Genomic DNA, 25,648 nt, shown 5'->3' on the forward strand with positions numbered 1-25,648 from the left:
GTACTTAGGGAGAGATTCAATAAAGACATCAGCCCATCTGCTTACAGATGATAAATCCAAGGCTAATGGCAGGTACTCACAGCCTTTCTCTCTCAATGTTGTTTGAAACCAGTTTCACTCCCATTCTTATCTAAACTTGTAAAATGTCACTTTTTCTTTTTTTTTTTTTTTCCAAATCCAACTATAAACATGAGAGAGATAAATACATGACAGTGCCGTGCTACATGTTAATCAAGTTGGTCTAAAAGAAGTTGAACCTCAGAATCTCTTTTAGTCTTATTGGTGTGAGCATAGTCTTGTGGCTATGCTTTGACGCTTTGAAGCAGCTCTCAGTCTTACTGTAGACACCAGTTAGGCGTTACTACAAAAACTACTAATGGTGTAGATCAGAGTAAAGGAAACTGGTTGTGTCGTAATATATATGCAGCTTCAGGTGTTTGATATATTTATATCATTCAGTACATGTTTTATTTGCACGGACAAAGCTTACTGTACTTGGTATAAACAGAACCTTTTGCATTGTTAAAGGAGTGGATAATGATCATTCCAGAAGAGGTGGCAGCAGTCTCGGTCTCAGTACTGGGAGAGATGGGCGGGTTTGTGTGCCGGGCGCTGGTGCCAGGGCAGTGCTGCATTTGGCAATGTCTGTGACAACTTGATGCAGACTAATTGTCTTTGTCAATGGCGTGACGCTGGCCAACAGCTTGCGCTGTGCCAGTCCCGGTCCCTTTGCTTTACATTAGTGATAGTGCGAGAGAGATGGGCTTCACCAGCGTCTATGTGTGGAGAGCAAGCGAGAATGTGAGACCACAGGGGAAACGTTCACAATCTTAAGCTGTCTAGAAATCCTCCTGCGGAGGCGCAGTGCATGGTACATTGAGCCGGAGAGAGGATGGCTGAAGCAGGAAAACTACAGGATCACCGCGTCACCTGACACCACCTGGTCCCACAGCCCTCTGTCAACAGGTCATCAAGGAGACATCGTGGACAAAAAACAACAGCAGCAAAAGCGGATGTGTAAATAGCACTTGTGACAGGTTGTAGATAAAAATTTCATTTGCACATCGCTGGACACTGTAGATCAGATTGCATACATTTTTGCCTATTTAGCAAAACCCATGCCTAAGGAAGAACATAACACCTTACTGTCAGCCTTCTGTTCAGATTATATGTGAAGGATCCTTTCTGTTAAGCAATGTCATACATTTCGGGCTTTTCTTTCAGATTTTGTTAGTTTTTTTTATGCATGGTCTAAGGAAAACAGAAAAGTGCACGTAAAAAGTTTGCAGAGTAAATGCCAATGAAGAGGAAAATGCTCCATGTCAAAGCGATGCAACGTTCTGGTGCGGCAGACAGCAGAATTGGCTGTTTTTAATGTATTCCTGAGTGAGCCTTTTTGTCAGCCAGAATTTTCATCCTGGAGCTTCGCTGAATCCCCTTTAGCTGTCAGATCTGTGGCCTCTCACCTGTCCCTCCACCACCACCCCCACCATGCAGTCTGTCCCTTTGTCTCTCCTCACACTCCTTACACGCTGGATGTTCTGGGCATTTCTCTCTCTGTGCGTGTGTGTGTATATGTGTGTGTGTGCGCATATGTGAATGCATTTGTGCATGCATGCATTTGTGCGTATGTGTGTGTGTGTGTGTGTGTGTGTGTGTGTGTATATGCATGTTTCAGAGCTGTTAATCACTTCTGCCTTTCATGCAATGTTCAGACAAGCTTTTATCCAATACTTTTCTCTTTTGCTTCCGTACTCTCCTTTGATTTACCACTGGTGCCACTTTAAGTCTGGGCCTTTTCAACCCCCTGTCTATTTTTCTGACCTCGGTCCAAGTGTGGGAGGTTCTCTATACAGTCATTTCTGAATGGATATACCTTTACAAAGAGAGGCCAGGCTGCGCCTATGATGCTGAGAACAGGAGACTGAATGGAAGTAGAACAATGGTAAGAGGGCTGAGAGAAAAGGCATGGTTATGGCAACCTCAACAGAAGTTTTTTTCCCCATCTTGCCCATTAAGGGCAGAGCACACATTCCCTGAAAATGGCACAATGTGCAAAACTGCAAGAGAGTCTACCCCCGAGTCCTATCATGAGTCAAGGAGGCCTGGGTCCCACTTGCCTTCAGACAGACAAGATGAGTTCAGCAGATTTGCTCGAATGCGTTTGCATTAGCATTTTAAGCTGCAGGCAGGTAGTACAGGTGCGTCAGAGCAAAAGTTTAGCATTTGAATTTGAAGACACGTTTACCTCCATAGTGCTGTGAATTCCCGTTCGGTCATACCACCATTGTCTGCCTAACACAACTGGCTGATGCTGTTTTTGTGCATGCAGAATTCTGTCTGTTCGAATGTTGTAGGCTTTTCACTAGCAGTTCACATGCTGCCTGTAAGGTTTGCATTTACCTTTTCCATCAAGACACTAAAGACCGATGCCTCCACTCATCCTTAAACTCACAAACTTAACACATCGGATTATGGTCTGTAAAAATTCAGACCATTAAGGATTGATTAACAAAGATTTTTGTGCCAGCCAACTGTTTTACTATGAATTGAGGCCATGTGCTTCATACCTTGAAAAAAAGATCAGCAGATTGCACATCTCTTTGTCAGTGTGAAGAGAATCATGGTGCACTGCGGTGACTCTGAGGACATTTGATTAAAAGAGGTTAAAGTTCCTGCCTGTTTTCTGTAATGCCAAATACAGATGTCATGGCTGAATATTTGTGTGAGATTGCTTTAAACTGTAAGCTATTCTTTTCATGGAAAAGATCTGAAATTAATCAGTCCGGTTGTATTTTGTTCTTAAGGCTAAGATAAGAAGGTTGCGGAGAAGTAGAAAAAAAATCATAAGAGGCTTTGGGCTGCCTTTATTAAAAGGATTTGACATATACCTGCTCCGTTAAATAAGAGGCAATTCTGACACTTTTGTCACGCAAACCGACAAACCGGAATTCCAGAAGAGTCAGACTTTTCTTGTATGCTTCTTTGGAGCATGTCTACATTTGAAAACACTCTTTCCCCCTCTTTCACCTCATACTGTGAATGTCATTTCAGAGTTGGAAAGGATGTGGTAAACTGAAAACTTACAATTAATGAGCACATCAACCACTTGGTCATTTGTTATTAGTTTTTTGGTACTGTTTTGTTCCCTCTGTCGTCTTCATGCTTGTTCCCATCCGACATTTCTCCTAGATAAAGTAGCGTGCTGCTTTTGATATGAGTACATAACCCATTCTCACTTTAAATCCAGATTGCATAAATACAAGTGTTAGGCTGAGGCCATCTCTTGCTGTGATGGTCAATTGGAGAATCTTTTATTTGGATACTGTTATGGTTCCTATTTCCCAACCTGATTGGGGCTTAAAACCCAAAGCAGCTCAGATCGTGCTAGAATAAATCTCTTCTTCCATTAATCTGTCGCTGTACCCTCTCTCCTGCAAAATTGTTGCACTGAGGCTGGATTTATAAGGAAATTAAATATATGATATCTGAACCACACATGTCAGATTGGATGTTGAGATACCGTTATTTTTGATTATACATAAATCAGGAGGAAATGGCACCACGGCAAACCGTACATTCTTACAATTAGGTCACCATCATAAACTCGAGCAGCATATTTTCAACCATGGGCTGTTTTCATTTGTCTTTCTCTGCCCCATGCCCCCAGGAAGAAGATACTGGATCTTGTCTGAATTGAGAATATCTGAAAGAGAAAGTTTACAGTTCACCCCTCATTAATGTTGCCAGGTGTCAAATACTGAGAGTCCTGTAAAAAGCATCCTATATATCATGTACTTTGATCGGATTTGATTGATGCCGTGCAGAAGATTGATTCAGTGGTGAGGATGAAAACACGATTTGATTAGTATCAGAAAATAATTCTTCACTGCTTGTGTCTGTCCTCTTCTTATGTCTGTCCTCTATCAGCCTACCTTTTCTCCTGCAAGTGAGACACACCATGTTAAAGAAGACATAAAAATAGCAGTATTTAATTTGCAACTCACTGAAAGCCTTAAATGTCACTGTCCCCTTGGAGCTTTCAGATCATTACAACATTGCAGCTAAAAGTGATTTTTCTTCATCTTCAAATTTTTTTTAATGTCACAATATCAAACTGGCACTGCCTATATGACTTCTCAGTGTTATCTATATTTGTGTAAAATGTGTTTTTCCTTTTGCTTCATGCAGTTATTAAAGTACCCCATCTTCTTTTAATTTATGACTTTATTATATTTAATCCCCTGACTCCCTGATATCTGCTGTCTTAGACTGATTTGTTTTTGGGATCTTTGAATAATTTTAATCTTCTTGGGGCCCCTCTGAATATCATCTTTAACCATTCTTCCAATCTCCTTTTGTCCTATAATATAAACTCAGAAGATGAGCTGTGTTTTTAATCCAGTGCTCTAATCTGTTGGCAGTTTCTTAAAGAAATGCTCTGTAAGCAGGACTGAAAAAACTGCAGGAGTTATGAAATGAATAATCTATTTCAGAAAACATTTTTCCCCTCATTGTAAACTTGTTGCTTTCAGTGAACTTGGAGGGGACTATTATCCATGCAGTATTCAATTGTATTGTCTAAGATTATGCATTGTAATTATGCATTGTAGACATGTGTGTGTGTACCATACCATCTATTACCATAACTATTTATTTATGGGCATGCAAGTTTACAAATTTTGTAAGTTTTAAAATTTGATTTTGGTGCTTTAAAATGATAGCAATCCTTGTGTACTGTGTATGCTTAAATTGAAATTTGACATTCAGTGGAATTAAACTGTCACAGTAGCAGTATTCAAATAATGATATCTTTTCAATTGACACCCTGTTGCCTTTTTATAATATTACTCTCCATTTCCAAAACAAATTCTCACTGATGGCACATTTTAATAAGGTAGTGACATTTTCAGTATATTACCATATTAGAAATGGCACAACTGCAGTGGCTGGATATAAACAAAATGCATCCACAGATATGGTTTTGATGAAACAGTCTGAAGAAATGGAAACTGTCATATGGTCTGGCCTCTGCTGGCCCTTTGAATGTTGAATATAGATTGCAGATCCTAGAGCAGTACACTAAATGTAGAAACAACGGAGCACTGTAACCACACCCACAACTGCTTTTTTCCGCTTTCTGAAAGTTATGTTATGAAGGTAAAATTGTGATATGTTTGCCCAGAAATAGTACCAATTGCCCCTGTGTTCATTCAAGTATAACTATTGCTTCAGTTACTTTAGTTGTTTTTAATGGGAACAATTTACCATTTACCTCAGTAGTCCTGTACAAAAAGTCCTTGTAATTAAAAATGACACAAATGAACACAGTTTATATTTGTACAGTTATTTTTATTCAGAGGCCACAGTTCTTGCATATTACAACTGTAGGCTTTTATAAGGCAGAAGCAAGATGAATCCACCAGCTACTTTACACATAAACGAAAGCTTTTGGAGAGGGTGGGACATCTGTGACATGCAGCTACTTCTCAGAAGGCAATGTACAGCATCTTATGTACAAAACAACAGTGGGACAGACATCTCATACTACTGATATACAAAAAAAAAATGTAGAAACACACAGTCATTTCCAGGAATGGCTAAAATAAGACAGAGGAAGGAAAATATCTTATTTGTTTGCCTTCAGATAGATTATGTAAAAGTGCTACTTAACTAATATATAACAGTTTAGAAATAAAAAAAATGGCTTAAAACATGAAAAAATGCTCACTACTGACATCTAACAAGATATCACAATGGAGCTGTGAGGATATTGCATTTCTAAAATACCAACTCATTTCAATAAAAAAAGTGTCTCAGAAATGTCTCGTTTGAGAACAGTGATGCCACGGAATGTTGACTTGAACGACAGAGTAAACTGTGAGAGGTACAACGACATTAAGTGTGCAGAAGATGAACACCATTTCATTTAACTTAAATGCAGTGGGTGGTTTTATTGTAAGCAGTTGGCATCCACTTAAAAATGAATGAAACAAACAAAAGGGCTTACACACTTATTTTCACAACAATGTACCATCAATGTATGTACAGTACGTTAAAGAAGCGCCATATAGGTTTGCATTGAACAGGGACACACCTAGCAGTATTCCTAATTATTTCACTCAACATTATCAAACAAATGGTACTCCATATTGCTTAGGAACATATAGAAATGAATTTAGAAATCAATGAGTCAGAGATCTGTGCTAACTTTATTATAACACACCTAAAATGTTGACCTTTATTATTATTTTTTAATTATTATTATTGTTTTTTTTTTTTTGTTTTTTTTTTTACTATTCTTTAATTGTTATTGTTCCTTCATGGGCATTTAGACATGACAGTCTAAAAGTCCTAGAGTGGCTAACTGAACGACAGAGTTGGTACATGCATTGGTTACCAGGCAAGGTCAAAAGTAGGGCACCAACACTGATGCTCTAGTCATCCTCCTCATCCTCCTCATCACTGTCCTTCATGGATATTCCTTGCATGCCGCCTTCTCTGACTGAAGCCGTGGCTTCTTCCAGTGTCAGGCGATTGCGCACGGTTTCGTACATCTTACTATTCAGAGTGGAGTCCAACACACCTTGCAGTCGGAAATCCCGGTACTTTTTCTAAAAAAGATAAATCAGTACGCAAATGAATACGTTGAAAAACATTCAAAAATAATTATATTAAAAAAAAAAAAACAACCAACACAATGCTTTGGATTGACATTTTCATGGGCGATTCCCAGTACTATCACTCGGGTGTTTCCTGTGAAAACCAGCTTTAACCTGGTTCCTGTCCATGCGTTCCTGTCCTGTCCTGACCATGCGCAAGTGGGCGCAGAGTATGCAAAAACTGCTTTATCCAGCCCCTTCCGGGTCTAACAAAACCTGGCAACCCTTTTATAGCCTCGGCTCTGCTGTACCGTACTACAGGAAGGAGTGCAGCAGTGTGGATCCACCTCCTCAGTCAAAAGAACAAAAATAAACACATGACGCAATACTTCCAGGGTCTGCTCCAGCTCGCACAACAACAAGATCACACTGAAATATTTATCATGTCACAGGGTACGAAAATGAGGGCTTTGGGGGCATGTGAACCCACCTCCGTGACCCTGCCTGTGAGTGTGGTACTCCCTTTTGCATGTAGGCCTGTTTCAATTAATTCCAGGAATAATTTGGGTCTGCATCCGGTAAATGATTTTGGAGCGTTGCAGCACCTTGACAGCTGGGAGGAGGCATGTTCATTTTGCAATGCGAGGAACTGCGGGATCTGCAAGGGTGCGCTTCTCGCCAGGGGGTGGGCTTGGAGTAGCAGCTACACAGTACAGGGTCTGCACTGACTCAGCCTAGCTTCGCTCCTACCTGACTGGCTACGCAGGGCTCTGCTAATCGTCTCTGCCATTTTAGTCGTGGAAATCATGTTAAAGATGACAGAACAACGGAACTCTCAGTCTGGCCAATTATTAACTCCTTTAGTTTCCTTTTGATTCAATACTCCATGCATGTACGACTTAAGAGTAAAAAGAGCAAATGTGATCTACTTGGCAACTCAATCCATTTCCTTGTCAAAAATATTTGAGTCCTTCACAGTAAGGTCATTCTTTTTTTGCTACATAAATAATAAAGTTATTACTTTAAATACTCCCAGAGTAATTGAGACAAAGGTCAGTATTCAAGGTCCCAACAGCAGCGTCCCACCTGAGATTACAACTCCCAACCTCCAGGTGCGTTGTCCGATTCTCTAAGCACCACTCCGTACTGGTACACTGTGCTATGTTACCTTTACAATCCTGATGAGAATTTTCAGCTGGTAGACATGCAGCTGCAGGTCCATGCGGTCAGTCAACCAGGTACCCAGGAGATTCATGGTGCTGGTGTACCATTGCTGAAACACAGACAAACAAGGTTCTCCAGCAAAAGGAACACACACAGACGGAAGACAAAGGACAGACTCCGGAATGCAGCACATCTATGGAGAAATCAAACAGATCATTCATCAAATCATACATGAGTTTTCCGGTTGATGAAACAATACAAAAGACATGGAAGGCTTGGAGGACTTTACCAGACGTACTGGATCATTTGGAAAATTCTCTGGGGAAACCGCTTTGTTTATACAGTTACCAAAGATGCACTTTTCCAAAATCGATTAGATTATCCTGTTCTTTCTGAGCTACTATTCCCAAAGTAATGAGAAAATACAAGGCCCAACAGAGCAGAGAGAAAAAAGCCCTCTGTCAACTTTTAATCAGCCTTGTGGGCACACTAAAAAGGCAAAATCAACTTGGGAGTTTTTGAATGTATGATCCAGAATAGTTTTTACTGGCAACATCATGAGATGACAGCCATGGACCTTAAGGACTGGTGAGTGTCATGGTTTTCTAACTTTGGTGTCTCCTGGTGATTTCTGCTTCTCAGCGTTCCTCTATAAGGCTGGAGAGACAGACAGAGCACGTTCAGACAAGCCCTGTCAGGACCAGAAACAGGAAACGGATTCATCTCTCCGATAAGGGCCACTCCTTCAGCGTCGCACACCTCCGAGGGAACTTCCTGTCACCCAAATGATCATTTCAAAATCATGAGGCTCTGCATTCCTCCACGGCCCAGTTAATTGTCAGAACTTAATCCGATCAAATGCTTTCAGGACTGTGGGATATTGACCAGAAGAGCTGTTTGCTGCCAGCCTGTAGTATTCCAGCCCCTGCAGATTGTCTCTGAGAACAACATGAGCAAATATACCCCAAAGACAGCATGTCTGAGCAGTGGTCCTGCTAAGTTTGGTTGTGTAACATCACACTAAGGGAAACACATTAAATCTGATCTGCCAGCAGCCATGTTGTCTTTACTGCAGCCGGCATGAGCTTGCCAATATCACAGTCACAGAGTCCTTTAGGTCTGTCTGCTGCATGGAGAAACTCTCTCAACACAAAATATTTTAGCTGAACTCAAATTCCCTTTTAAAAAACCAAGGAGATATGGGGAAGTGCTACAGTATACACACTGGACAAATAATAATGGCCAAAATAGGGGTGTGGATGGTTTTAAAAGTCTAGTCAGCTGCAGAACAATGGAGTCCAGTCACAATGTCAAAAGAGCTGAGACACACTGTGCAATCTCCTGACTCTCAGCCTGAAATCTGCTAATGTTCTTATAGTAGCCTACCACTATGAGGTCGCTGATGAGGAATCACGTGTTTATGATGCTTTCACAAAGGAAGTGACCCTTAGCCACACTACCTGAACATTTCATATTAAAATGACGATAAACCTTTCCTCATTTTTTTAAACTGAAAAGGCACAAACCGAGGACATTCGTGAGTCACATCTCTTAGCGCAGCAGAGGGCAAGGCACAGTGCGACTGCCGTTAATAAAAGTGCCGGTCCTGTACCGGTGCATTTCCGGCCCCTTGTCGTGGGTAATGGTGGACGGGTAGCTGTAGCAGAGCCATACAAGGCCTCTCTGCTGCTGCCACTGGGGTGAGTCATGATCTGATTTGTGAGCGGGCGAGCGGGCGAGCGCGGCGGTTTCCTCGCCCCCTGTGCCTGTGAAAGCGCCTGCAGCAGTACTGCGAGACCCCCACAGAGAGGCCAGACCTGCAGCGGCTGCACTCTCTCACACGTTCTCCCTGCGCAGCGTTAACCTCTAATGGCCTAGTCCCATTACCTTCTCCAGGGGGGGAAAAAGGAGGGAGAAACCAAATGGAGCCCCGGGCTCCTGGGCCCCTTATGGTTGTCTGCACTCTGTTTTAAACTGCTACAAGTTTATAAGATCTTATTTTTTTTTTTTTGTATTTTAAAGTGGTTAGGTCATACATGTTAAGACCTTGAAACTACTCATGCCTTTTTCAGAACTCTGGACCCGTACTATAAACCCTGAACTGAAAAATGTTCCTTTTAAAAAACTGAAAATGCTTTGTATGTGTTTACATACAAAATGGAAATAAGCATACCTTTCTAATTGTACTCTCTTTCACACAGATTAAAAAATGTTATCCCTTTTGAGTAACAAAGAATTGTTTTATTTATTCTCCACTTTACTTTATTCTGATCACGCCATTTTGCTACTGCGAATATCTATCACCACATGAAAGGTCTATAAAGCTTGATTTTTTTACATTATCATTTTTGTCTGATGTGGAGAGAATGTCTGAAGGTGGGGAAAACTTCTGTGGAAGCTTGATTTTGCTCACTGATTTATAAGCTGTGAGACTGACAACCCTGTGCAGCAGTTCACCTGCTCACTGTATTCAGGAGGTGGGTCTTGGTGGCCCCTCTGAATGCCTAGTCACATGGTGAGTGAAACGCATATGTTAGCCACCTCTACCACAGAAGTGGCAGTAAGAAATAAAATCACTCACAGTAACAATAACCACAGTAACATAAAATGAGAGCGGGGGTATTCTGTATATTGTAAATTCTCATTCAGTGTACTTTCACACTGCCTTCCATCAGTATCTTGATACTGTGATTGACGTTGTGTTGCTCACTTGTGATTATCCCTCGCTATCGCTGCCATCTTGCAGTAAGAAAATATCTTTTCCAAGATGTCAGTTTTCAGCAATGTTCTTCTCAATCTCCTATAAGGTATAAAGGAAACAAATGCCCTGCGTTTTGAATATTCATAATAAAATATGTCTTAGTTACAGGGTTGTTCCACCTGAGAAAAAATCATGACTAGTTTATATTACTGGTCTTCTTATTATTTGTCTTTCATTCTGGTTGATCTACAAAAATAACACCACGTTAATAGCCTTAATAAACACTCACATTTTTGGTCCACTTAAATTTTTAACGTAACATTTTTTTCAGTGGAAAAATTGTTAGGCTGAACTTATATACAACTATATACAACTATGCCTTTGGCTACATTTGAGACAAATTTTGGTTGCTGCCATTGTTTTTGTCGTCTTTGTTTTGTCTTAACTTGTGGCAAAACTATGGAGACAGCGAAATGTTTACTTTCTGTTTTTCAGGTAACATATTAAGAAATGTAACATATGCTTGGTACCAACGCGCAACCTTATTTCAGTCTTGGTGGTATTTTGAAAACCAGCTGTGCCTCTTCACCAACATCAACATAAATGAGGGGAAACAGTTCTGATGTTTGCTACTCTCATCAAACACATAATCTCCCCTTGGGGTGCAAACACATTTCATTAGACGTTCTTATAGAATATTTCCACAACATATTCCTTCTATTCAAAATATATGTCTGAATGTACACTGCTGTACAATGAATGTAATATACTTAGCTCACTTACATACATTTTGCATCTGTACCTAAGGTGTATTTTACCACTATGCAAATATATATCCATGAAAATACCCATATCCATGTAAGTAAGTATCCTTCAAGTATAATAATACAGTACAGTTCAGTATAAAGGTTACAGAACCTGTTGAGTCTTTTTATATCGCAATTAATCCACTCATTATACCATACCTCTACACTGTTATTGCTTTGGATACATGTAAAATAATCACTACAAATAAATTAATAAAATTCAACCTTATTGCAAAGATATTTTTTTGTATTTGAAGAGTATACTTTATATGTGTGTCACTCAAATTGTGATGCCTCTGTATCAATTCAAATCATAAACAGAAACAGAACTGAGGTACAGTACAATGAACCTTACTTCAGTGAATATTGACTGACACTGGAAAAAGAAACCTAAGAGTTAAATGAAGGCCTAAAAATGAATTTGACAAATTGTTTTCATGCAATGTCTTCAGAAATTTCAAAACAAATAATTAACTAAAGGACATGCTCAGTCTAGTAAGAATCATTGAATATGGGTATGTGCCAAGAGTTTTTGTAAAAAGGCAAGGATTTGCAACTATTTTATAAATTATTAAAAAAAAAACCACATACTAGGTACTAGTTAGCAAAATTAATGAACTTGTTGATATATCCAAGCATTTAGCAACATGATATGCTTGCATAAATTACTGAACCAAAATCTGAGCATGATCTGTCAGAAAATTGAACAGAACACTTTCTTTTGGTTTAATATCTGCTTCTTAATGTACACTCTTGGCAATAATTCAGATCTCCCTTGAGACATTTTACTTCAACTCTAGACAGTTGCTTTGAGGCTTACTATAGTGTCTCCCGACAACCATCAGAAGGAGATGGGATCCCTTTCTTCTGAGGGAGTGATTGCACATATAAAAACATAGTTTGTCGACTGAAAAGTGGTGGAACCTGGGCTTTGTTCTGTTCTGATACCTTTGACAAAGTAACATTTTCTAGGGTTACATGCCACTTAAGATTTTTTTTTCTTTTTGTAATATAGACTAGCAAGAGTCATGCAGTAGCTGTCAGCCAAACAGGCGTAATCTAGCTCTGCATATATAATGCAATAAACCCATGTGAATAATTCTGTGATAATTTAATGAGTTCTGATATTAGTTGTTGTAACGTTGTGGGGTTCCTGTGCTTGTGTGTGTGTGCATGTGTGTGGGTGGAGGGGGTCTGCAGTGTCATGACACGCACACACATGAACATCTGCAGCCCCTCCTTTGTAGCGGGAGCTGAGAGGCTTTGCGACCTCCTGCCCCCCCTGCCTTGAACCCGGTGTTCGCACTCATATCCGACATGTTACAGGAAGCCATAGCGCCTGGCAGGGGGGCAACAAACAGAATTCAGTGCAACTCCGCAACCCCCCCCAACACGTGCGTGCACCCACACACACACACACACACACACACATGCTCTCACACACACACACACAACCACACACACACACACACACACACACACACCCTCCTTCTCCTGGCTTTCGTACACCTGAAGGGGCTATGCTCCTCTTGGAGGAGCCGGGCGGCGAGGGGTCAGCCCAGGCTTTTGTGTGGGCGAAAAAACAAAACCAGGAATGCCGGAGAAGGGGCGGAGCCATCAGCGGGGGAGACAGGGGATTACAAGCAACCTGTGACTCTGCCTCTTTCTGCCCTTGCTGGTAGTTTTTTGTGTGCGAGTCAGCGCTACACAACAGATTGGGGCTGGCTGGTGAGGCCTGGGACTGTGGAAGAGTGTCCTGCTGAGGCCCAGCTGTGCCTGCAATTAGCAGGAGGCATGGAATGATGATTGTTGTAGGGGCTGATGGAAATGAGAAGTGACAAGCTCTATAAGGGAGGCCGCCGTGGCAGGGATCCAGTGCTGCAATACTTTTCCTTTCCACTACCCTCCTCCCTCTGTTTTTTTTTTAACATTCAATCCTCAAAATCCATTACAGAGTTGTCCCATTTTCAGCCTGTGATCGAAGGCACTTTAATAACTTTCTTTCAAAAAAAAAAAAAAACTGCTTGGGCCTCTGTGTATGTGTGTGTGTGTGCATGTGTGTGTTTGGTATTTCTTTGAGGAGCTTTCCCTTTTCTCCTGTCTCCTTCTGATGGCTGGAGCGCTTGCTGCACTGTTGAGCGGTGAAAGCGGCCCCACGTCTCCTGCTGGCTGCCTGGCTGCGGTGTGGAGGGGCAGATTAGGCCACAGCGGGCGTCTCCCGCGTAGGACCCGGGGGTTGAGAAGTCTTTAAATCTGAGTACAAGACATTTTACACTTGTGACAAAGGGATGGAGTAATCCTACCTGCCAGCTTTTCACTGCTGCTGTTTGCCTATTATTATGTGCTTTATTGCTCATGAGAGGAAGCCCATTGATGATGGAACTCAATTACCATAGTAACTCACACCAGTGACCCCAGTCCTCCAGCCTACTCCGTCCTCCAAGGGACCATCCACGCAGAGGAAATCTTTTTACGGGGAATCAATCCTACGCTTGTACCCTCACAGCACACACTGCTGTTTTCCTCCTCAGAACCAGTACTTTTTAGAACAAGGTTGCTGAATAGAAGTATTGAATTAAAGTTTAAGGCCCAGCAAGCCTGTGGGCTTCAGACTGCTTTGACTGCACTATTGGCACAAAGGAAGCCCAACCAAGTTTCACACGGTTCAGAAGATGCACTCAAAAAATTCGCTTTCACTGCCAAACCAACACTCTTAACAGTGCAACAATGTTTAAAATCATAAACTGTTTTTCCCCATTAATGGCAATGAAACAAAAAAACTGTTTGCTCAGGTCAGGTTACTCGTCATGTCAGAATTATAGATCTATCTATACCAAAAAGAACAAACACAATACAGACCCTGCTCTAGACAAACTGTAGTGACAGTTTTATTAAAAACATTGTGGATATTATAGTGTGCACGTGCTTTCTTTGAACTGATCACGGCATCCAAGCAGAGACTACTTTACAAAAACACAGACAAAAAAAGCTGGTTGTGAGAAACTAAATGGCAGGAATTATGGTCAGCGTCGTGTCATTGAGTGAACACACAATGACTGAAAAAAAAAAAGCTTACTAAAAATGAATTAGCGCTCGGCGAAGTGAGCTATTCTGCTCACAATAAAACGCTTACAGCCTCGATTCAGAGGCGCAGAATAAGAAATAAAACACTTGTGGGTTCAAGCTATAGAGTGGGGCGAGATGAAATAAGCCAGCGAGCACTTGAGGTTCACACTGAGCGCGTGAATGGGGGGACCTCGGAAGGTGAATGGCTTGCCTTTTGGGACCAATTTGTCTCTTTTCACTCTTTCTTCCTGCTTCTCTGCTGACAGATGTACAAAGGCGGAACCGCGCTGAGTCGCTCATCTACATTTGCCCGCGGCAGCTGTCACTTTTGTCAGACAAGTTAATCAAACAAATGCCACCATACCTCACTTTCCATAGAGAAAGGGAGGCACATTACGGGGCGGCACACTGAGCAGCTAAACTTCACCTCCACGGATTCGACAGACCTCATCTTTTTCCTACGCCAGCGGAGAGGGTTTAGGCCTGCAATGCGAGCGAGGGCTTATTCATTTAAAACAGGCCCCCTCCACCCCTCCCTGAATTAAGTCGTCTGTTTACCTTAAAAAAAAGATTATGTACGGTGGTCATGCATAGTGTTTACTGTTTCCTTTCATTTTTGTGATGGATATGCTAAAATAAATAAAATATAAAACATTATAATATATTATTGATGTATTATTACTATTATTATTATTATACTATTGATATACATTTCCTTTGTACTTAAATACAACCTAAGCAGTCTATACTGCCCAGAAGTACTATCAGAAGGAAAAGAAACATTTTAATATGTTTTGAAAGAATACAATAAATGTACCTGTTTTTCTCTTTAGTCTTTTTTTCTGACCTACTCTCATCCAGATTATTCATCCAAAGCCTCTTTGCACTATTGGTTTATTTCTACCTAAAGAGATTATTAACCCGGCAAGAAGCAAAATAAGAGGACATCAATACACATCATGACAGTAATGTTGTGATGATGGTTTTATAGGTAAATAATAGTAAAAAAAAAAAACAATTATTAAAAATGTTATTGAAATTTGTTTTGAGGAAAAATGTTGATGAGCATAAAGCTGCCACACACTAGATTTGATCCTTGGATTGGAACAAAGATGTAAGTCCATTCTGTATTTTCAAAGCATTTACAAAGGTGCTGTACTCCTGCTTTTAAACTTAACCTACAATCTTAATAAAACATTGTTAAAATGGATTGTCTCTCAAAATAGGCACATCTATTGTGTCTTGTGATTTACTGCGGTTGTTAAATACTAATTAAATTATTAATATTCCTCAGCTTTCTTTCTGCCTGTTCAATGAAAAAGGGGGACTGCTTTGGAAAAATAAAATGTTTGAGTGTTTGTGCCAAATGAGAGCTCCAAGACACCGAGGAGAGCTAAAACCCAGACGCATTCCTGGCTCTGACTATCTGTCTAGTCACACAATAAAATCACCAAATACTGCTGAATAATTAAAAGAACAATGAATCATTTAAGTACATTTTTAAAAACTGAACTAAGTTGGGCTTTGGATGGTGAACTTTTTGGCATTAATCTCTAGAGAGAAAAGCAAGAAAGCCAAAAAAAAGTAAAGGAAAAAATCAAGCTCTTCTTACCCTGCACTTCCAAAATGAGTATTCTGGCCTCTCTGTTTTATTTTATTATTTTTTCATCCAAGCTCCCAGTCAAGCAACTGTCTGTTTTATAGAGGTACGATGGGGGGAATCGAAATCAATTTACAGGGCTAAGCGAAGCTGGAGAGAGACTCAGCCTGCAAATCATTCCGACTGAGAGGGGGGACACTCAGGCCAGGACTCAAGTTGTAAATGAACAGTCAACCACAGGGCGAATAAAAGAGAATCGATACTCTTATTCACTGACTAAAAGGTACGTTCTTGAGCACACTTAGCGAGGACAGAAAATCCCAGGCACTGGGAAAGGGGTACATTGATATACAGCGGTGCTTCTGTTCAGGGCTGAGACTTTTTAGAGGGAAGTCTGGGGACGGAACCATTCCGAAACAAAAGCGTACCTTCAAGTGCTGGTCACTTTAAAACCTCACAGCGGGTGTTCAAAACAACCGCAGAGGAAATTCAAGAAATTTTATTTACCGCTGTTATTTAGAGGAATCTGTGGGTGAGAGAGTGTTAAGAGTGCTGTGGCGCCGGAGCAAAGTGAGCTCATGTTCGTTTCTCTCTCGCGGACAAACGTTAAATGTCGCCAGCCGCTGTTTCTCCCCTGATCTCATAGTTGCTGGCCTAGAGTTGTTAACTGTGCATGTGGACTAAAGTTGATTAAGCTGTTCACTTCGGTCGGCAGTTGTGCGAGCGGTGCCTGTCAAACGGTTAAGTGTCTCAGACAGTGAAGTGGTATAGCAGGTCCGGGCCAGCACAGAGTGCAATCCCTGATTGAGGGGGGAACCAGTTGGCCGGCAGCAGGCCTGCACTGTCCTGCGATTAAGCGCTTACTTCATCATAAGTGCAATCTTGCGGATCTGATCACCACCAAGGTCAACGGAAATACTTCAAATCAATCAATGAACGTTTAATCCCCAGGAGGGAGATTAAGAGTATAATTGACCCGCGTAATCCCTGCGGCCACGGCCGCCCGGTTTACACTGGCACACACCGCCTCCCAGAAAGCCATCTCCGAAGACAGCGTATCACTGCTGCGCTGGATTTGACCGGAGCTAAAGAGATGGCTTTTTTAATCACTGATCTCTGGGCTGCCTGCGTTAAGCAGATGAGCCTACGTTAAGCACAGCTGTTTTAATCCTCATCTCCTCGGCTGTTCTTTCAAGAACTGCAAAGGTGGGGGGTGGTGGTGGGGGGATGAAATAAATTAATTCCCCCCCACCCGCCCCCCTTGCCTCCCCTGAACTTAACAAACTTAGCTGTCTGACAGTGAGCTTCATCTTTCCCAGCATACAATTTGGTTGCCCTCAGCCTGTCTCCAATGTTGAAATTAGTCCTCAGTAAAACCCACATCACAAAAGCCATCTGTATTCTGAGGCCAGTCTTGTGACATTAATAATCACGGCAGCACTACCCTCACCCCTTAGCACCCCTACACTCTTATCAATTGTTATGAGCTTAAAATAAGACTAAAAGGTAAATGTGTGTTCCACAGACAATGGTAGAACTGAGGTGCTGTATCTCTGAGGTACATAAAATAAAACCTATAAAATGTGTTTATTCCATTACAGATCAAATTCTGTGAAAATTCAAGTGAGAGATAGGATCTCACAGTTATTAAAAAGTAAAGGTAAAATTTTATCCTTGGTCAGCACATTAAAGAAGAATCCATAGAGCTCTGATGAATGCTATTTTCTTATTCCAGCTACTTATCTATTCATACTAAGCCATTAATGTTTATTTATTCAAATGTACTGTAAATAAGTGTAATCCTTAAATGGATGCATGTTTAGCCCCCTCCCATTATTTTATGACAAAAATCGGGGATTATTATTCTTTAATATGTCTCATTAAAATTAATCATCTCCTATAATGCAAAGGTTTTTTTTACACAACTCCATATGGGCAGTCTAATTTATTTCATCACACTATTACACATATAGTGCACAGACATATTTAAAATTAGTGAACCATAGAAATGTAATCTTCTTACTGTGGCTGATATGCTGTCTATGATCTTGAGATGAGAAATCCTTGACTTGACCTCTATGCAACGGTAGGCATTTAAATACTATTATTTTAATACCAATGTTTTTTTAACATCACATTGGTCTCTCCAATTACCTCGGCCAGCTCAGTGCACGTATGGTTTTGTATGATATTACAACTTGCCATAAACTGATAAGACTTTACGCTGAATTGCTGAATTTCATCAGAGCAGAGGATTAGGATGCACTGATTAGAACAATTGAAATATCAGAAAACGTGATAATCTTCCAGAGAGCAATAACATCTATTGTATATTCCACAGAGCAACTGTTCCATTCTGGTCCTGTGCACTAGGAGAATGGATATAAAGACTGTAATTTTTCATGATGAGAATGAGGGAGAGGGTCTGTTCTTTGGTCCTGCTGTAACACATTCTCTCATGAGCACATTAAATGCTGTCCAAAAGCAGGAAGAGGAGAGAGAGACAAAAAATCCAGAGAATCTCATCCCTCAAAATATGCAACATGAACACGTTTCAATTTATATCGTTGTCTGAATCTGTAACCGAAATTCTTTCAATTTTTTTTTTTTTTTTGCGCAGTTTGAAATTTAGGTGCAAATCAATGACTCAAAAAATTTCAGATGAGGAAGTGATTAAATGGATTTTGCAGGCAAGGAATAGTGCTGTTATCTTAAACCTTTTCAGTAAAGATAAATGTGTTTTATGACATAATGTAAGGGAATGCTGTATAAAAATCCAGTTGTCTGATAGATGTGACAATTTCCATTTTTGGGAGATTTAGGGCAGGTCAGTTTTAAAGATAACAGCACATGGTTATGATTAGTGAGGAAAATGTTACCATTGGTCAAATTATACATAAAGAAAAAAACCAATGTGAAATCAAAATAATATGTATATCAGATTTGGTCATGTGGAGTGACTAGGCAGGACTGGAGGTGGATGTTCAGACTGGGATTTGGGGAAGGGTCGTTCGCTCCCTTCGAGAGAAATTGTGGTGGTGGGTTTTGGATTTTGGCAGGGTGCTTTGGTGCCTGTCCACTTCACACAGCTGAGGTGGGGGTGCAGTGCATGCGGTGTAGGGGGGTGGGGGTGGGGGGGGTGCTAGAGCGCTGTATGCATGTATGAGGCGAGTCTCTGAGGAAGTGGGCCATGCTAGTAGATGTATACAGGAAGATTATTTGACTCTAAATCATGCCACTCGACATAATGTGATAAAACAACTGGACATGAGAGATAAGTTCCATTTTAATCTTCTTGAGGTGGAAGGAGGTGAAAGGAGGAGGAAATTTGGAAGGAAACAAAAACAAAAAAAAAAAACAGGGGGGTTGAAATGGGAGAGAGCAAAAGAGAGAGTGAGAAAAAGAGAACAGGAAAAAGGGAAATGTGCACAGGCAAAGCCAAGGTTTCTGTTTTTTTTCTTTGCTGTCATTTGTGAGAATGGAAGCAAATGCGCAAAGGACCAGAGAAGAAGCCACACACCTTGGTTTGAGAAAAAAAACTGAACAAAAGAAAAACAAATAAAGGGAGACAAGTAATAATAACCCCATGGCCAGACTCCTTAACAAGAGACACCACTGCGATAAGGAAGACAAACGCAAGTGCAGAGTACTCACACAGCATTAACGAGAGAAACAGTTCTTATTGCTCAAGAAATGCCCTCTGAACACTGAGAAACACACTGCAAAACAGCACTGGGTCAAAAGCAATAGAAGAACAAAATGTGAAAACATGGGCTTAATCTCGAGCAGCTGACGAGAAAAGGGACAGCCAAAGTTGGCCTCAAAGACGCAAGCAAACAGACAATGCTGTACCCAACAGAATGGAGGACAAATTAGTTGACACGCATCACAAAGGATTATAATCCAGCTGATGTTCCTGGCTGTTACTTAAGACAGTGCTCTCTCTCTTTATCTGTCTTAAACCCTCATCATGGTAAGCCTCGGGGTCCAAGTGCCCCTCTGGATTTACATTTCCTTAGTAGATTGACTCTAAGAAAGCTGTCATCAGTTTCCAATTAGGGCAGTTTCCTATGAAAAAACCTTTTCTGAACAAAAAGGTTTGAATTTGAATACAGGAATGTAAAAAAAAAAATTACACAAGAACAGAAAGAAAAATAAATCCTTTCAACATACATATTAGATTAATAGTGTTTTGTGTAATTAGAGATGTACCTGATGACCTATTTGTCTTCATTAAATCATTTTCTGAACCATTATTGGTAAAACTGGATTTATGTCAAAATGTTGTTAATGTCTACATTGTCTAAGTGTTGCCTGAAAATAACATGAAAAATAAACTGATATGCATTCAGACTCGGGACAGATAAGGTAGAATTGGCTCATTGTTATGGTTATTTTCCCTTTTGTCTTCAGCTGTGGATCTTGCTGAGTGTGTGCTAGATTGATTAAGTTGTGTTTTCTGACTTAAGTGAGAGAACACTGCTTAAGATAATCCTCCTTATGGGTCCTGGACATGTTGCTTACAAACAGAAACAGAGAAACAAGGGTCCACAATACTGTGGTACACGCAGACCAGAGCATAGTACAGTATACTGGAGTAAAGAGTTCAGAGGAGAAAAGGGGAAGAGAAAGAAAGAGAGACTTCTGCAAGTAGTTGCAGTAAAGTAAAGCAGCTGGTCTCAAAATGTGACTTATCCCTCTCTGCTCAAATGTTTTGTCACATTTTGGAAGGCCTCCTCCCTGCTCAGGAGGAAAAGGCATTTTACTTACATCAAATAACCTTTCTATATACATCTCCTCATTGACCTTATCTCGCAGAATGTCCTGGGAGTGTCGTACGAAGGTCACGTAGCCATCAGCCACGTCCATGCCTGGCTTCTGCAAGATACAAGCGACAGACACAAGGGCTTAGAAAAGAGTTAAAAACCAGAGCATCACCCACGAGCACAAACACATCACCATACCACATAAAATATTGTGTGGTGTGAGGGTGTTAAATCATTACTTTCACCCACCTGCAAAAACCTTCTTTACAACCAATTTTACTTTTTTGTTTTTCTTTTTAATTCTTTCCTCCTAATTTTGAGGGCAAAAACACGTACAGAAAACATGATCTACATTTTGAAGCAGGTTCACTTTTTTGATCCTACAGGTGGGTCAAAGCTCTGATCTATTTTTTTTTATCTACATCACTCCCACACACAGCATAAAAACAATGTTAAGTCCATTTTTACCAGCATAATTAAGTGATTCCTTTACCTTCTCTGAAGGTAATTTTCTCACAAAACAATCAAATACCAAATGAAGTGAAATTTCATCCCATGCAGTTTTATTTTTCAATTTAAACTTCCAAAAGGTGTTTCATTTTCAGCATTTCCAGACCTTTAACTATTGTTTTCTCTCATGTACATTGACATGGACAAAATTTCTATCTGTTTTGACATTTTTTCATTTATGGCACTCGAAAAATGGTGAGAGTGAACAGAATTGTCAGAAACTCATTAGCGAGCCGGAGAGCAGGTTGTTAAATGTGTTGCCATTTAAATGTCTGAAATATTCACCGAAGACAATGCGTTTGCAAATAAGTCATTTGATTTCCTATTCTCTCAGTAAATTAGACTCATCCTAGACCAACAGATAAGGTCAGGACTCGTAATTGTCAGTCACTGCAAATTGAACTTAGTTAGCACGTCTGAGTAGTTTCAAGGGGTGCAAATGAGCAGGTTTTCTGCAAATGTAATTTTATTTTGTGCACTAAGCAAACAATTATTGCAGAGAGGCAGGGTCTTTGACCTTCAGGACATAAGATGCACATCACAGATTCATTGACAAGACATTAATTTAAAACCGATGCATTCAGCAGAGATGTGTTAGCAGTTAAGTGATACCCTTTGAAGTCATTCTGAGGCGAAAAAAAAAGAAGAAGTCAGCCTCGCCGCACGAGGCATTAAACCACCGCAGAGAATTTCCCAGTGTGAGCTGGGGCATTGCCACACTCGGCCCGTTTTTGAAGATAACCATATGAATGGACATTTGTGGAAAAAGGACCATCTGCAATTTTCGCACGCAAATTCCAGCCAATTATTTGTGGAACGATGAAAACAAATAGACAAGTGTACCACCTGTTATTCTTCAGAGCTCTCATCTCAGGAGCGCTCTGTGGATGTTCGGCGCGATCGATCTAAATTAATAGGGAGATGTGAGGATGTCTAGAAATCGCGGGACAGCATACTGTGACGTATTGCTGTCCCTGAACCCCAACGGACATGCCTCTGGAGCCTTTTCAGTCAAAACTGTGAGACAGATACCACACACACAGACACGGGAAACACCAACACAAGGACTGAGATTAACTGGATTCTCACTTACAGGAACATCCACATACTTTGAGGCGGCTTTCACCTTAGACGAAAGAAATTAGGAGAAAAGGGTAAGACTTAAGTTCTGTTACCACAGCAACACCTTCTAAAAAGTGCCACTCAGTGGCATTAAAGCAATGGCTGTATTATGATAAACAATACAGCACTCCTTTGTATGGCTTCATGCATGTGTATTTCATGCTTAGCATTGCGAAAACTCAACAAACAGGAATATAGTTTTACCTCAGGTATACGTAATGTATATAATTTTACTACATACTTGAGCGCACATGATCATTCAGCATATAGAACTCTATGCATCCAAAACCCCTGGTGCATTATTTGAACCAAGGTACAGAGGTACAGGCTTTGTAAGCAGAATGTGGCAGCAATTCTGGGTTACATGGAGTAAGAATGGGAGTGGGGAACACAGTCCAGTCTTACTGTGAATGAGAGGAAGGAGGAAAAGAGCGTGCCCTCGTCGTATCGGGACAGCTTAGCCAGGACGCTCTCCAGAATGACCACAAACTGCAGGGGAAAAACAAGCGGCTTGGTTAGCGCACACTCTGCAGACATGCCTACTCTCACTTCAATGCGAACAGAAGTAGCAAAATGCACATCTCACCACTTCCGATAACAAATTTAATGACATCTGCCTTTCCTTGGACTTCTGCCAGGGAAAGATTTGATCTCTGTTCGTGGAAAGAATGCTGAAAGAATGCTGAAATGTACCTTTGCCACCAGGAGAGTGATCATCTCCTTAACAGTTTCTTCAATGAGATTGTCGATTTGGGAATGGTACTGTCTCTGCAATGGAAAAAAAAATCTAATTAATCACACACAGTACAATATCCTTTTTCAAATTCTGCATTGTACATTGCATTGTATTCAGAATATATGAATAGGTTACATAGACTACACTCTTTTTTGATTTTTTTTCTCTCTTACTGTGTAGAGAAATTCAGAGCAATTAATTTTGTTTCATATCTAGCTCTCTAGACACCACGGATATGACAACTCTCATGCTCACCCGATATATAAATATATATATATATATATATATACTCACTACCTTCTATTATATATGTTAATGAAATCAAAACAATGAACGTGTTGGAAGAACAGGGAAAACTGCTACAATTGCTAATTATACATTTGGGATATGGGGGTGAGATTTCAATTGAATTGTTAGCCACACTTACCCATTCTTTAACAAACTTTCACAAGATTGAAAAAAAATGAAAAGAAAGATAGAGGAGACATGGTAATGGTGAAAATTTGTAAGTAGTGTGAAAATGTGACAAACCGTCAAAGCATATTTTCAAGCAAAAGTAAAAACAAATAACAAAACACTTCTAATGAAAATAAGCAACATTTGACAAAACACTACTAAATATATATATATATGTACACATGTGTAAATATCACATATGTGTACATATACAAACAAGGGGAAAAAAAATCACAATATTAAAAACAGCTATAGCCAATGAATGCATGCATTTAGTAGAAACAAAACCGGCAAATGAAGAAACGGCTAAAACGTTTCGACAGGATTTTCCCAATTTGAAATTGGTACTGTGGTAATCCTCGATGAAGCTGACCTTTCACATGTACCATGTTGTATGAGAAAACAATTATTCACACATTTTGCAGTGGCACTGGAGACAGGCAGCCCCTGAGAGAAGCTTTGCAGTGAGGCAGTGGACTGAGAAAAGGCAGCTGATTGCACTACCTCTTGGCCGAGCTCCATGGCACACAGCTTGGCAGACTGGGCCTTGGCGTCCACCATCACGTTGAACATGGTGCATATTGACTGTGGGACACGGAAATCTGTTGTCCGACTGCTTTTCTGAAGCTTCGACTCGAAAGCAGCCCTGGTTCTGTAAACAATGGAGGCGGAAAGAGAGGGGGAACGAAGAGGTGAAAAAGCGAAGCGAAGAGACAAAAGCGAAGTTTGTTTCAGTTTTTAGTACAGCTTAAGTGAAAGTGGCAGCCTTTGGAAGTATCATTGTAAAAACCAAGATTGCCAAATTCCCAGTGTCTGAATGCTCTTTCAGACCAATGATTTACTACTGAGATAAAGTTCACAATTAAGCTTCTGAGTCACACCCTGTTATTGATGTACACACCACATGCCTGCTTCCAAAGACTGTTACTGCTCTTAGGGGCTCTAACCCTCAATAGCGCAGAATGCCACAGTCTCACCTTTTGACACAGGACTCGATCATGTCACTGGACATGAGTTTGAGACGGCTCTCCAGGTGCTTGGCGAACTCCTCCTCTGGCCAGTGTAGGTCCCTGATGAATGTCTGCAGGGCGTCCAGCTTCCAAAAGAGGTCCTCCGAGGTCCCAGAGCCATTACTGACGGGACAGGACACGAGGGTGTCAGAGTACAGCGCCCCCAGGTGGCCACCACACCCACAGGCCCACAGGGAGATGGGGGATAATGGGCTTGTTTTTTTTTTTGTTTTTGTTTTTTTTGGATCAATGCTGTGCACATGCTGTGCAGGTTCAGGATCAGCTGCTTACATCCAGATCATATGAAGATCATCAGTTAATCTGAACTGCATCTGCGCAGCATTGATCCAGAAGAACAAGCCCTTTCTCAGGGAGCAGAGAGGGTCAGTGCAGACAGGAATGCTATATCTCTTTCAACTCCAGGATTTGGGGCTCATTTGTTTTTTCTTTATTTTTACCATTTACTGATTGTTGTCATTTTTTTCCCTATGCCTGAAAAACAATTTTAGTATGACCAATAAGGTGCAATAAGGTGTCTACTGTTGTCTACGATTTATCAATCAGTCAATGGTAAAAATAACCGGACACATGAATGTCCTGAACAAATCAATAACCATGCACGGCTGCATGGTTATTGGAGCTGGGGGGAGGACTTAGGGTCATGCATACTGAAGTTCAATTATATATCATGACACTCTCTGTGAGACACAGTGTAGACAGGGCTGCGGCATGAAGCGGTGAGTGAGACCGTGTCTGATTCTGGACCGTCTCCAAAAACTGCCCGGTGGCTGCCCTTCCTGCATCCGCTCAATATCAGAGCCAGGTCAGGGCAGGGCAGTCAGCTTTTAGACGGCGCAAGCCGTCACCGGTTCAAGGAGCAATCTCCTCCTCTGTTTCTTAGAAGAAAAACAAAAAAGAGCATTGAGCCTTTGAGGAACAAAGAGAGAGACGAGCCCTGTTGGTCGGGGCAGATTTTGTGCCCGACGCTGTTGGAATGTAAAGTAAATGTCTAAAAAAGAAAAATAAACAAAAATAAGTAAGTAAGTAAGTAAGTAAATAAATAAATAAATAAATAAATAGGCTCTCCCACACCACTCATCCCAGCTTGG

General features: G+C 40.8%; 1 protein-coding gene across 13 annotated transcripts in view; it reads right to left on the bottom strand.

The window, feature by feature from the left end:
- Positions 1 to 5,679: 5,679 nt before the first annotated feature.
- The window catches only part of cadpsa (Ca2+-dependent activator protein for secretion a), a 108,575-nt gene continuing 88,606 nt past the window's right edge, over positions 5,680 to 25,648 (bottom strand). For all 13 annotated transcript variants that reach the window (XM_036530639.1, XM_036530637.1, XM_036530633.1 and 10 more), the window contains 8 exons: positions 24,507 to 24,662; positions 24,034 to 24,181; positions 23,031 to 23,105; positions 22,743 to 22,826; positions 22,309 to 22,341; positions 20,710 to 20,817; positions 7,771 to 7,875; positions 5,680 to 6,614 (listed from right to left, as the gene is read on the bottom strand). In XM_036530639.1, coding sequence (XP_036386532.1) covers positions 6,438 to 6,614; positions 7,771 to 7,875; positions 20,710 to 20,817; positions 22,309 to 22,341; positions 22,743 to 22,826; positions 23,031 to 23,105; positions 24,034 to 24,181; positions 24,507 to 24,662 — 886 coding nt within the window. In that variant the 3' untranslated portion in view covers positions 5,680 to 6,437. The remainder of the gene's footprint in view (positions 6,615 to 7,770; positions 7,876 to 20,709; positions 20,818 to 22,308; positions 22,342 to 22,742; positions 22,827 to 23,030; positions 23,106 to 24,033; positions 24,182 to 24,506; positions 24,663 to 25,648) is intronic.

This window comes from Megalops cyprinoides, chromosome 6 (genome assembly GCF_013368585.1).
Source record: "Megalops cyprinoides isolate fMegCyp1 chromosome 6, fMegCyp1.pri, whole genome shotgun sequence".
NCBI classification, from domain to species: Eukaryota; Metazoa; Chordata; class Actinopteri; order Elopiformes; family Megalopidae; genus Megalops; species Megalops cyprinoides.